The sequence below is a fragment of the Mycteria americana genome, chromosome 8 (genome assembly GCF_035582795.1).
Source record: "Mycteria americana isolate JAX WOST 10 ecotype Jacksonville Zoo and Gardens chromosome 8, USCA_MyAme_1.0, whole genome shotgun sequence".
Classification (NCBI taxonomy): domain Eukaryota; kingdom Metazoa; phylum Chordata; class Aves; order Ciconiiformes; family Ciconiidae; genus Mycteria; species Mycteria americana.
The window spans coordinates 50430185-50442951 of record NC_134372.1 but is presented as its reverse complement, the minus strand read 5'-3'; the positions used below and the strand labels follow the sequence as shown (position 1 = coordinate 50442951).

Here is a 12767-nt window from a genome sequence, read left to right as displayed (position 1 = left end):
CTAGGCTCCTGGTAGAGCTCTCTTCTGCAGGCCCTGGGCTAGGCTGAAAACAGCTGCATGAATAGACCTGCCTTAATGAGCGCTGTCTCCTACAACAGCAATTTCCCTCTGTCAAGAAAACTAGGGAATGTAAAAACCGAATGCTTTCATGACCATGGCATCTTGTGGGCCTTCCACAATACCAGTGTCTGCAAATGCAGTGCTGCAACCTGATACCAGCTGTGCTGGGCAATCCAGATCGCTCTCCCCAGCCACAGACCTTTGCAGCACTGGGAGGGGAAGGAATCCGGCAGCTATGAGGGCCCTTGCACGCTCAGCCTGGGCACTACGTCCCTTGCAAGCATGCTGAGAGACACAGAGCGCGCTCCAGGTTCACGGAGAGCTGGAAGCACTGGCGAGCTACAGGCCCAAGAGGCACAATGAAAGACTTGCAAGCCCTGCTACAGGCGCTGAGAGGAATGCTCCACAAAGCGTGAGCATTAGCGGCTCCTGGGTACAGGCACAGTGAAGAGAAACACCTTGTCCAGCCTTGCGTTTTGCTTACGTCCAGGTAAACATTATGTAAGTGCGTACCCTGTGTTCGAGTGATGACTGCAGAGACCTGAGCTGTTGCATGCTTTGTTGTGGCAGCTGCCTCCTTGATGGCCTTGAAGCCACAGTGACAGTGACCAGCCAATGGGGATGGGATGGAAAGGCGCACGGTGGCTTTTCGGGGCAAGGTGACACCATGAGCTTGCAGTGAGTGGGATGGGCAGCACCGGGAACCTCCTTCTCTCAGAGCACAGACAGGCCAGCCCCTCTCGTGACTGAATTTGAGCCCCAGTGATGAAAACCCACCATCTGCCCAACCAATCTGCTCCAGCAACAAACGCTCGTCTTGTTACAAAGTGGTGGAGTCAGGGTGTGTGGGAGAAGTATGGTCTTTTCTTGGGGGTGCCTAAATCACACCCCTTTTGCATCAAGGTAAGCTCACTGCTTTCTGACCATGCCAACAGCAGATAGGGAGAACAAAATATTCCCCTCCTCTTGATGGCAGCTTTTCACAAGTTTGCGACTTCTTAAGACACCTCCCCATTAACAAGCCTGCAAGTTGTTAACAGACACCTGTTCTGTCAAATGAGAGGACTGGGATCAATCTTTTTCTCATAGGTTGCATTTCTAGAGCTTTCTTTTGCTTTCCTCTGAATCCCCTCCAGCTGATCTGCTCGCCTCTGGAAACACAGTATGCAGGACTGGAGGCCTAACCAGCACTGAAGCGGGGGGCGGGCAGAAGAATTTCTTCACATGTCCTACATGTGACATTCCTGTTTATACACCCTAGCAATGTTAGTTTTTTTCGCAACAGGATGACATTGTGGACTTGAGTTCAGTTTGTCATTCACAATAACCTCCAGTTCTTTTCTGCAGCACTGCTGCATCGTCATCGTGCTGCGCTCATTGTTCCCGTGATTATTTATTTATGTGGGACAGTCAATAAATCTGGCTGTGGTGTTCAGCAGTGATTGTGCTGCAGCTCCCAGCTGCCTCACACTGGAGAAATATGAGGCGGTTCATGACTTGCTCCTTCCACTTCACCCTCCAAGTTCCCAGGGAGGGCACTGAACCAGGTCAGAGCTCTTGGCTCATGGCAAGCCAGGCCAGGCCCTTCCCTCCCCTTAGTGCAGCAATGACATCAGGAGCAGCCAGAAACAGAAGAGCCAAAATTAAAAACAAATTAAAAAGAGAAGCCAAAGCAGAGGTGAAGATTAATATTGGTGTCCTCAGCTTCCCGTTGCTCTCTTCTGCTGACTGCTACTTGTTGCAGTGAGAATAGGAACCCAGAAGACGATGCTGACCAAGCTCAGCTGTGGTGCTTTGAGCAGGAGTGAAGGGACACAAAGCACTTTTTAAACAATTCTCAATATAGCAACAGAAATGGAGTAAGATTCACTCAGTTCTACAATACCTTGAAGTTTGCAGCTCACTTGTTAGCAGCAAACACTCCAGTAAAACACTGAATGCATCACCAAATCAACAGAGCAGTGCTTCCCAGCTCTGTCTTTGAAGAAGTAATTCCAGCACATCACAAATTCCAAAGAAAGCTTCAGCTCAGGTTGCTGGATGACCAGCAGCAACACTCTGCATAAGAAACACTTATTTTCTCACTTCTTGTGACTCATGATCATTCAACTTAGTTGTTCATGTCCCTCTCATGGCAGTTAAAAGCTCTACTAAGCAAAATGGCACTGCCCATGATCCTCAGATTATACAAGTGTTGCCAAAGCTTTTAAGCTCATCCTATGCATGGCAGCAAAGAGGCCTGGGTTCTGGCCCATGAACATGAGTGACGAAACATATGCACACCAAAAGGTGTGTGCAACAGCCTCACTGCTGAGCACCTGCACTATCTCCAGAGCCCTTGTCCTAAGCTCCCTATGGTCTCCCCATTTCCCAACTTATCATCATCATACAGCTCCTGTCCCCTCTATCTGAACTGGGGGTTGAACAAAGAGTTCTTTTGTTTTGCTTCTCTCTTATCCCCAAACTAAGTAAATTTTAAGATGAGTTTTCAGATCTCCTGTCCTTCGTGGAGTCAGGTGAAACGTTGAGGAGAGTGTTTTCCTACGGCGCTGAGGTGCAGAAGTACTGCAGTTTATAGGCTTCTCACGGTATTAATCTATAGGGTTGTTGCTGTTGCTCCTGCAAGGGCAGCAGGGTGAAGCAATCTTACTGTTGCCACCAATCTTACAGATGGAGGAAATGTATTTCTGCATCTTAGTGATAAGTTTGAACCTCTCGGGGCACATTTTCAGACAGTGTGTCTGAGACCTCATGGTATAACCCTGTTTCCCTAAAAGTCTCTGTTTTCCTAAATGCAACAAAAGTATTTCTTTGCAATGCTAAAGCTTTTCCAGGCAGCATTTAGTCAAACTCTTGGATAAAAGCATTCACTCTGGCTGTGGAGTTTTCTATGCTTCCCCGTGGCTCCAAATTGTCCCGCTATTTATTTTTTTCCCATGACACGCAGCCTTTCCTGAATCAGCTCTGCCCTTACCAGCCCTGAGAAATGCTGACACTTGCGCATGGGTGAGATCCTGGGCACTTGCCTTCACTCCCGCAGCCACCAGTCAACACGGGAGCAAGTCATCGCCTCCTCTGCTGGAAGGTGATGGCTGTGCTCAGCAGCCTCCTGGGACGGGATGGAAGCCAGTCCCACTGGGCAGCAGGACATTACTGTGTGTGGAGATGGGGCAGCCAGTAAAAAGGTCACATCATATTGTCTGAAGTGGCCTCCAGCAAACAGGCACAGATGAGGTCTATTTGGTTCTGTATGGATAAATACAAGGTAACGCATCTAAAGAAAATTACCTGAATGTGGCCTGCAGAGTGCTGAACTGGAACCTGGCAGTTGCACTGCAGGACAGATCCCAAGGTGTTGATGACTGTCCTCTGGAGACACGGGCACCACATGCCAGCACAGCCAGCCAAGCAACAAAATGCCGTGCATTGCCAGGAGAAGCACAGGACAAGGCAGAGGCAGTCATTCTGCTGTGACATAAAACCCTGGTGCACTTGTGTCGAGTGCTGCATGGAGGGCTAGTCACCACCTCACAAGATGGATTTAGGGGAGTTAGGGAAGGCCCAGAGAAGGGCAGCTGACACAACAAAGGGAATGGTGCCGCTGCTGTGCGAGGAGAGACTAAAAAGGCTGGACTTGGGTCTGAGAAAGGAACAGAGGAGCAGGACTGAGGTTTACAGAGGCACAAGGTGGCAGACAAGCTGAATGCAGAACACTTTCACCAAAACACACAGCACAGGAGAAAGTGGCACTTGTGAGTTAGTCGGTGCTCAGCTTCCAATCGGTACAAGCAAGTACTTGTTGTACGGCAGGGCCTTGTCGCCACAAGGGGTTGTGGGGACGGCGCCCGTGTGAACGGAAAGGCAGCGAGCACGCTCGTGGGCAACAGGTCCGTCAACAGGCGCCGCAGGCAGCGGGCCGCGACGCGCCCTCAACGCCTCCCTCAGGCGGGGCAGGGCCCGGCCGCCGCCCTTGGGAGGACCCCGGCAGGGCTGAGGCAAGCCCGGGCGGAGGGAGCAGAGGTCCCGCACCGCGCCGGCACTAGCCCCGATCCCGCGCCCCGCGCCCCGCGCCCCGGCCCGGCCGTCCGCCCCCAGCGCCGGAGGAGCGGGGCCACGCCGGGCCATGGCGGAGCGGAGCGGCCCCCGCGCCCCGCGGACGGGACGCGCCGGGGCGGGCGGGCGGTGAGGAGGAGGGCCGGCAGGCGGCCGTGAGGGGTCCGGCCGAAGGAGGGGACGGGGCGGGGCGGGCAGGCGGCCGTGAGGGGCCCGGGCGAGGGAAGGGACGGGGCTCGGCGGGGCGGGCAGGCGGCCGTGAGGGGCCCGGGCGAAGGAGGGGACGCGGCGGGGCTCGGCGGGGCGGGCAGGCGGCCGTGAGGGGCCCGGGCGAAGGAGGGGACGCGGCGGGGCTCGGCGGGGCGGGCAGGCGGCCGTGAGGGGCCCGGGCGAAGGAGGGGACGCGGCGGGGCTCGGCGGGGCGGGCAGGCGGCCGTGAGGGGCCCGGGCGGGTCGCTGCTATCCCCGCCGTTGTCTCCCCTCAGCGCCGTGCCCGGAGCAGGGCCGGAGGGGCCGCCGGGAAGCCGCGCCGCCGCGCCGGGGCTGCTGGAGTGCCGTCGCTGCCGGTACCTGCGCACGGGCAGGGGTGAGCGGGGCGCGAGGGGCCGCGGGAGCCGCTGGAGCAGACTGCCCGGCCCGGCTTGGCTTCCCTTCGGGGCCCCGTCGCCCGGCCCGGGGAGAGGCTCCTTCCTGGCCGCCAGACGGCTCGGGCTCGGCGGCCCTCCGCCCCGGCCGCAGACCCACCTCGGCCCTTCCCCTTCCAGCCTGCTGCCAGATGGTGGAAGCGCTGCTCGCCGTGCTGATCCTGGTCTGCAGCGCCGTGTCCTGCGGCTCGACGGGAGGCTACACGGGCCTTCCCAGCCTGGGGGGCATCTACTACTACCAGTACGGCGGGGCTTACAGTGGCTTTAGCGGAGCAGACGGGGAACAAGCCCAGCAGCTCGACCAGCGCTTCTACCTGCTAAAGCTGCCAATTGCAAGGGCAGCAATGGCCGTGGGAGGGTGTCTCCTGGTCTTCTCTTGCATTCTTATTGTGGTCGGTGTTTTACGGTTACCATGGCATTTCCCAGCATGGCTGCTCCTTGAATGCATCCTGGACACAGCGATTGCAATTGGCATAGTGCCCGCTCTGTACTATTTCTTCCATTTTCTGCTGGGGGTTTATAATTCATCAGTGTGCAAAGAGAGAGAGCAGCTTTATCAAAGCAAAGGCTATCAGGGCTTTGGGTGCAGCCTGCATGGGGCAGAGATTGCCGTTGGCCTCTCAGGCTGCGTAGCTGTCATGGCATACCTGCTTAGTGCAGGCCTAGCTGTCAGGGGGTACAGAGCAGTTCACAAACTGAAACAGAAGCCAGTGCAATTATATGAGCTTTAGAATGATTCCTCTGCTCCAGTAATGGTCTTGATTTTTGCCAGCCTCCTTACTGAGACAAAGCAGTACGCTTTTCCTTGCTTCTGGGCAGTGCATCCTTAGTGCTGCAGCAGAGCACCCCTTGAGAGAGTATAGCTCTAACTGTGGTAGAGTCAAGCTGTTCCTAACCTAGCCCGCATTACTGAATTATTAGTGGACACAGAGTTAGTCCAGTGGATTGTCTTCATCTGGTGGCTGTCTCTTAGTAGAGAAGGACTGTCCTCGTGTAGCTGACTAGCAAGCTGCCTGCTTCACAGGTAGCCTTTCCCTCCCCTCTGGTGGGTGTCTTGTTCTCCTCCAGTGAGGTCTTGCTCAAGTACTGCTACTACACGCTTCTGCTGATGAACAGCTTGCTGTCGCTGAAACTGCCTTTACAAAGGGCATATGACTGTCCACTGAGAACAGAGCTCTTAAAAATGAGTGATCGAGGCCCGTTGTTGCGGCAGCTAATTACTGCTTGCTTGTAGGTCTCTTGGAACTAACAGGGCAGTTTGAACATGGCATTTACAGAGCCATCAGAGAATCCCGAGAGAAACTTGCAAATGACTACACTCAGCCTAATTTGTGACACTGCCTTTTCAAACTCTCCTGGAGAGGGCACAGTTTTGGATGAAACGGTCTTTTATATAACTTGTATACAACAGTTTTGCTTAAAAAGATGCCCTGTGTTGGGATAATCGGACAAAAGCTTTAAGAGCTCAAACAGGTGGTTTAAGATAGAAGTATATTGTTTTCAAAATAAATTTTTAACGTACAAGTTGGGAAAATGAGATGCTGCTCTTGTATTATTTATTAAAAAAAGGTGAAATTTAAATTTCCTATAAAAGTTAAAAAAAAAAAGTAACAGGGAAAAGAAAAGTAGCACTAGAATCCCAAAATCATGCCTCAGAATGAAGTGTCACTTCAGAGCAGTGCCCACAACGTGCATTGTCCGTATGAAGATGGAACCACCGCTGGTCTCACAGACCAGTTCTGCCCATATTAAAAAACCCCAAAAACCCAAATGCCAAACTAAACATACCGGAAACATGCTTTGTCTTGGATGTATCTCCAGTTTCACTGGCACCAGTGACTAAATCCTCGCAATTACCAAAACCATGGAACGTTGTTGGAACTAGAGATAGAAAAGTAAAACAAATGCTAAATAGGAACACGCCAGGTACTCTGGGGTTTGTTTTGATTTCTCCTCCCTTCTGGTAGCTAGATGTATTGAGTGTTTCAGTGCAGGGATTTATGTGGACAGTCCAGTGTGGTCCTATTTCTTTCAAAGATTCTGTATTTTCTGCTTACTGCAGCTACTTTTAGAGAGCTGTACAGCACTATTTAGAGCAAGTTCATGGGGCAGGATTCCTCTGGCAGGATACAGGAAGCGGCCTAATAATTGGTATTATGAATTCCACCCTCACAGTGTCCTGCAAGTAGCTTTTGCATGGAAGGCTGATGAGTGAAGTAGCACACAGAGCCCCGTGAAGGAGCCCCTACAGCACAGCTGCTGCTAGCCACAGCTATGTTTGACTGGGATATTGCACAAATTCCTTCCAGCGCAGTAACAGAATCAGAATATATTGTTAGATGAAAGTAAAAATCTTTATTGCTGAATCAGCTGAAAAGTTGATGCAAAAATATTCTTCCTTCCTGGACTGCTCTATACATCTGAATAAAGAATCTATGGAATAGTGTTTTCCAGCAATCTTATGTTATTTGCCTCTCCAAAGCAATACAAACATAGGCCACAGTGCTGAAAGTGCATTCATTGGACAACCTACTCCCATACATGATAAAATCAGGGATTATTATAGGTGCATGCTAGAGTGGGATACAGAAAATATTCTCCTTTTTAAAAATAAAAAACATGAAAAAAAAGTATTTAATAAACGGTGCGCTGCAATATTTAACATGCGCTGGGGCACATGAGTCAAGTTGAAAAAAGGTAATGCTTTAAAATGTGAAAAAAGAGGAAAAAATACACTCGAGTCTTTAGACAGCAGTGGAACAGGAGACAACAACTGCACAAAACCAAAGAGGTGAACCTACTGCCTGAAGAAGGCCTTTGGCAAGTGACGTGAAAGCCATCACCATCTGGAAGGAGTGCAGAAACTCCTGAAGTCCAAGGGCCTTAGGTGCGGCTGGATGTGCTGTGTACGAGGAGAAGGATTTCAGGCCTCACAGCAGCCTGTCCCCGAGAAAGGGAAATAGTTGCTCCTTCTTGGAACAGGATTTTACCTTCCCATCTAGTTGAGGATTCTGATCAGGTCCCAGCAACCTGTGGCGCTGCCTTCACGAGGCCTGTTCCTGCTGCGGGGACCAACTTGGAGGCTATCCCTTATCCTTAATACCTGGGCCCCAGCTACTCATCGCTGAATATAACCTTTATGGGTTCCTTTTGTGGAAGCCTTTCTGGACAGGACAGGGCAGACAGGTCAGTGCCTTTAGCGTTCCTGTTCTTGGCGAGCATGCTCATCAGCAGAGCCAGAATTACTGAAGAGATGGACAAACCAACTCACCAGCCTAACTTGACTGTGGCCACATGGAGCATAGCTGGTCTGGCATTGCTCAGCAGGGATGAGGGAGCCTGATGACCCCAAGCTGAGAACCTCTCTCTAATAGCAAATCTGTTAACGAATGGGACATTCTTAGTGATGTGGCTCTGTGGAGATGATGTATCTGTGCAAGAACCACATACAAAAATCAGGGAAGAGACTGGAGGAGAACAGGAAGAGAACTGGGAAAACACTTTCTATCCCCTGCTATGAGTCCTTCACTAGACTTGCCCATTCATACCTGTTCCACCTACAGCAGTGCTCCTAGGGAACTTGAACTCTGAGGTGATGGTAATAAGCAAGGTGAGGAAGACAAAGGAGAAGCTTGCTGCCTCTAGGGAGGCAGGAAAATAAAAGCTGGTGGTGGAGGGAAGCACTCGGGCTGTGTGGCCCCGAGTAAGACAAACAGTTCATAATACCAGCTTAAGCAGAGAAAGCCGTGGACTCTACCTAGTGTAAGAGAACAAGCCACGTTCTGCCACGATAGTTCACACCCATAGAAAATAGGAGCTGGCTGTATTAAACTCCCTTTCTGCTTCAAAACCAGAAACGGCCCTGGAGAAAAAGGCTAAGGAGAAATTCCTTGCCTTCCATTCTGCCACTACCGTGAAGAAGAGCAGCTCAGAAATCTGCGTGCCCCATTGCAGAGCTTTATTTTACTTAGTCCTTCCCCACTAAGCTAGGTAGAGCCATTCATGACTAAGTCCCTGTGGCAATGCCAGCTCTCCATGGAATGCTACTGGTTCAGACTGGCAAGGACACATGGGATTTTCCACATCAGTGCAAGAAATAGACCTGATTTGCATTAACATCTGCCACTCCCGTAGTGCAAGGTTTGTCACAGTCTTATTCAGAAAGAAGAGTGTATTTCTGCACAAGCCCCATACTGAACAGAGCCTGCTTTGCAGCCCTGTCAGGTATCAGGAAATGTTGGGCTGAGCACAGATATTTGGTAAAATTATCACCAGTGACAGAATTGAAAGTTACAGTCAAATACATTGGGATGAGCCTTTTCTGCGTACTTATTTGGAGAGAACATGAAAGAGGTTTGGGGTTTAGTTTTTGAATCTTTTTGGCTGTTGTTTCTCTGCCTAAGGTATTCAAATGCTGCTGTTTCTGTGATACTAAGAATTAGCTTGTCTCTCCATTTCCAAATGAAACAGGCATTTAAACAGCCAAAATTTGTGAGAGTTTAAGCTTTGGAAAAAGTTGGGTGGTTTCATGATTATGTTGTAACTAGCACAAGGTATATCCTAAACTGTTGCTCTCTCATGCATGGTAAAAATACAATTTTTCCTAGTGAGGAGAAATTCAAGGTGCTTTGAAATCTCAGTAAAACTCTGTTAGATTTTTGTCAAAAGATCTATATTGACAGAACCCCACAAGTAGTCTGCACAGTATTTCCTTCTGAACAAGGCCTGAGTTCGATCCAAAAATATACAACTCAAGCCCCTCAAGGCTCTTGAGAAGAACCTTTCAAGTTTTCTTCATAAATATAATTAATAAAGAAGAAAAGGCACTATCCCACATTACAGTCAGGATTACTGCATCACTGACGTGACCAGGGCAGCTGCTGTCCAGCTCTCTGCCAGCTAAGGAAGACACATCTGCACGCTATGGGGGCAGTGGTCTTTTCACAACCCTTACACGAGATGACGACACAGGCGGCTGACTTACACCCTGCACCAGAAATCCTAATGGAAACACAACGCATCTGCCAAGTGCAGACTGGCCAATTCACCATTAGTGGGACTGTTGTAAACATCTTTTCCAGTGCTGATAAAGATGTTATTAAGGTGAAAAGAAAATTTTTCCTTTTGCATTGAAAGCTAAGCAGAAATAAGTATGCTTTCACCTTGTTTGTGGCCAAATTGGGCATGTACCATGAAATGCAGGTTGCTGTGGATTTGGAATATGACTCCTGTTTTCAGAGGCAAGCAAAGACACTGTAGCTGACAGTGCAGAGGCTTATGTTGGTGGAACAGAGCACTGAACGCTTCCCCAGCATACGAAGGGCAGCCCCACTGCTCACTAGCCTTACAGGGGCATGCCACTGCTTACAACTTGGTTTCCTCTTGGACCGAGTACCTTGCTGACACAAGCGTGAGCTCTGGGTTTCATTCCCTGTCTTCTGGATACAGGAAGCCTCTACTGTAAAGCATCCATGATGAAGGTGGCCAAGTTGCTGCTGAGCTGGGTCTGTGCTCTGCAGCTAGAAGCACTAGCTCTACACATTACCTTAATCAACCAGTCCAGAGCTGATCTTTCCTATGCTCCATGTAAAATGCATCAGTAGGCACGTGCTTATCCCTCAGCTGTGTATTTTCTCATCCTGCATAGGCTGATCCCATCATAACCCTCACTCTACCCTACATCAGTGCTCATCACAACACTGGTACCCTGAGTCCTCCACTGCCCTAACAATATCCATTGGGAAAAGCCCCTACCACACCTGCTGTGGAGTGCTCTCTCCCCTAACCCTAAATAATAAAGTGCTGGGCTGAAGGGGAGCAGAACAGCTTAAGTGCAATCAATAAAAGTGCTTGCAATTAATGTAGGAAACCATTCTTAGGTCAGCTTCATTGCAACTGGCTGTATTCTTTCAAGGAGTAACAAAGTCAGGTGCTGGGGGGGGACAGGGGCAGGGGGGCTGCATCAGAAATATTCACAGGACTCCGAACACTGAACACTGCCTCCTCAGCAGCCTCCTCACCCCACACACACATATGCCAGCCCCTTTCCTGCAGAGCTGGCAGGACCTCAGGGTTCAAGGAGTTACAGGCAGGTGTTGGAACACCTGCCTTCTTCCTAGGGCTTGCACAATTTCCAGACAGTCCCTAACACAGAGCTCAGCTGCTGGTCTGAGTGCTCATAGAACAACTGAGACTCTACAGCGAAAACTGGACAGCCCAGACCTTAGCACTCCCAATTCTTCCTCAGCTCCATTAAGGAAGCAGCAGATGCCTGTACTCCTTGCAGATCCCAGCTCCCCTTGGAGGGCAGGACAGCCCTTATGGGACAGAGCTTCCTGGGACAGACAATGTGGGAGCAGTACTTGTAGGGTTACAAAGCTGTGTCAAACTCCTCTGGCAGAGCCGCTGCATGTTCTTCTTTCTTTTCCTGATCTGCTCCATTCTCCTGGTACTGCTTCATTTGTTCCTTCACTTCCTCCTCCAAATCAGGTGGCACCACAAATTGATCCTCTGGCTCCATCTGGGATGGAGCAGCAAAATAGCCTGTCTTCTTCTTGGGTGCCTCTGTGGCTACTTCGATGAGATTGAGGCTCTCCTCCAAGGGCACTATGGAGCCATTGGAAAGCTTCTTTCCATAGAGACAGCACGTGGAAAGAGATTTTTGCAGTTCACACTTTTCCTTGACCCCTCTCTGCACAGTGTTGCTGTTTACACTGTTCTGTCTCCGAATGATGAGGACAAGCCCAGAGTCATCCTCTGGCCCTGTAGCAGAGGAGCTGTACTCTGCAGCAGGAGGTTCAAACTCCAGGCCCTTTCCTTTACAGCAGTGGATGTCCACCTCTACCTCCACTTTGCTGCCATTTGTCATCACACCTTCCACAGGCTGCTCATCATCGCTATCCAGACCATTGTCAGACTGGTTGCTGGAGAAGGTGGCACTGGAAGGCTGGCGCTGAAAGATGCTTGAGGGGGGCACAGGATGTAGGCTGCAACGTCGCTCTTGTCGTGGTAGCAAACTGCCATCAAGACCAACAGCATTGTGTTCATCTGAAGCAGTAGAGCCCACCTCACTGCTAACCTCAGAAGCAGACAGTTCGCTGCTGAACTCTGAAGCAATTCCACTGCTAGATGAAGGTGTTGCTGGCTTGGTGGTGGTGGAACTAAATCCCCCAGGACCTGGCAGAGTGAGGCCATGCATCTCACATGTGCAGCTGTCCTCGCTGATGTTCAGACACACCACCATTGCACCTACATTGTCTTGGCAGCCATAGCTTTGGGCTAAAGTGCAGAGTTTCTTTGCAGCAGCTAGTGGGTCATGTAGGTGGCGCACGGCTGAGACAGCCTCTGTGTAAGAAAGGTGTTCCCAGAGAGCTTTGGTCCCTAGAAGTAGCAGCTCATCTTGTACAGTCAGTGGAATGGAACTGACATGCGGTTTGGGCAGGATCCAAGGATACAGGTATGTGCAGCCCAGCATCCGAGTACAGCAAGTCACGCCATTGACCTTATTGTCCTGCAGACAAGAGAAACAAGGCAGTAGCATTAGATCTGCTGTGACATCATTTGGAGAGCAGTCTTTCCCCTGCCCATATACTGGTTTGGAGCCTTGAGAAATGCCAGTGCACAGCTACAGTATAGGAGAAAGGGACCTAGGTCCAGGTACCACAGCACAGGCATTCACTGTACCTGAGCATCGGGTACAGTAATCGCCCATCACCCGTGCTGGCAGTAACACACTTTTATCCCACAAGACTTTTTGTCACATTCTGAAGAATTGTAGCAAACTACTCTGAAATGCGCAGCTAGACTACCTGCAGCACATTGATCAGAGAATCTCACTCATGAGTTTTACATGAAACTTACTTTTTCAGTATGAGCGAGATAGTGACTTTTTACTTTCTCATTGCAAAGCAGACTGTCTGGACATTAAATAATCTCTGTGTATTTTCTGAACTATGTCCCTCTTTGTTAACATATAACTGCATTCTGAAGTGTGCGCGCTACATCCTGAGG

The 12767-nt window shown here is 50.3% G+C and overlaps 3 protein-coding genes across 4 annotated transcripts in view; 1 reads left to right on the top strand and 2 right to left on the bottom strand.

Annotated features, from left to right (window-relative positions):
- ADAT1 (adenosine deaminase tRNA specific 1) overlaps positions 1 to 4649 on the bottom strand; it is a 118108-nt gene extending 113459 nt beyond the window's left edge. The window contains exon 1 of the mRNA XM_075509329.1: positions 4645 to 4649. The gene's annotated coding sequence lies outside the window, so the exon portion shown is untranslated. The remainder of the gene's footprint in view (positions 1 to 4644) is intronic.
- MARVELD3 (MARVEL domain containing 3) lies at positions 4089 to 6079 on the top strand. The gene is made up of 3 exons (XM_075509333.1): positions 4089 to 4242; positions 4599 to 4699; positions 4878 to 6079. Exons 1-3 carry the CDS (start codon positions 4184 to 4186, stop codon positions 5486 to 5488), a joined length of 771 nt encoding a protein of 256 aa, XP_075365448.1. The 5' UTR covers positions 4089 to 4183; the 3' UTR covers positions 5489 to 6079.
- Positions 6080 to 7347: 1268 nt separating this feature from the next.
- Positions 7348 to 12767, bottom strand: part of PHLPP2 (PH domain and leucine rich repeat protein phosphatase 2) — a 41828-nt gene continuing 36408 nt past the window's right edge. For both annotated transcript variants that reach the window (XM_075509323.1, XM_075509324.1), the window contains one exon: positions 7348 to 12267. In XM_075509323.1, coding sequence (XP_075365438.1) covers positions 11128 to 12267 — 1140 coding nt within the window. In that variant the 3' untranslated portion in view covers positions 7348 to 11127. The remainder of the gene's footprint in view (positions 12268 to 12767) is intronic.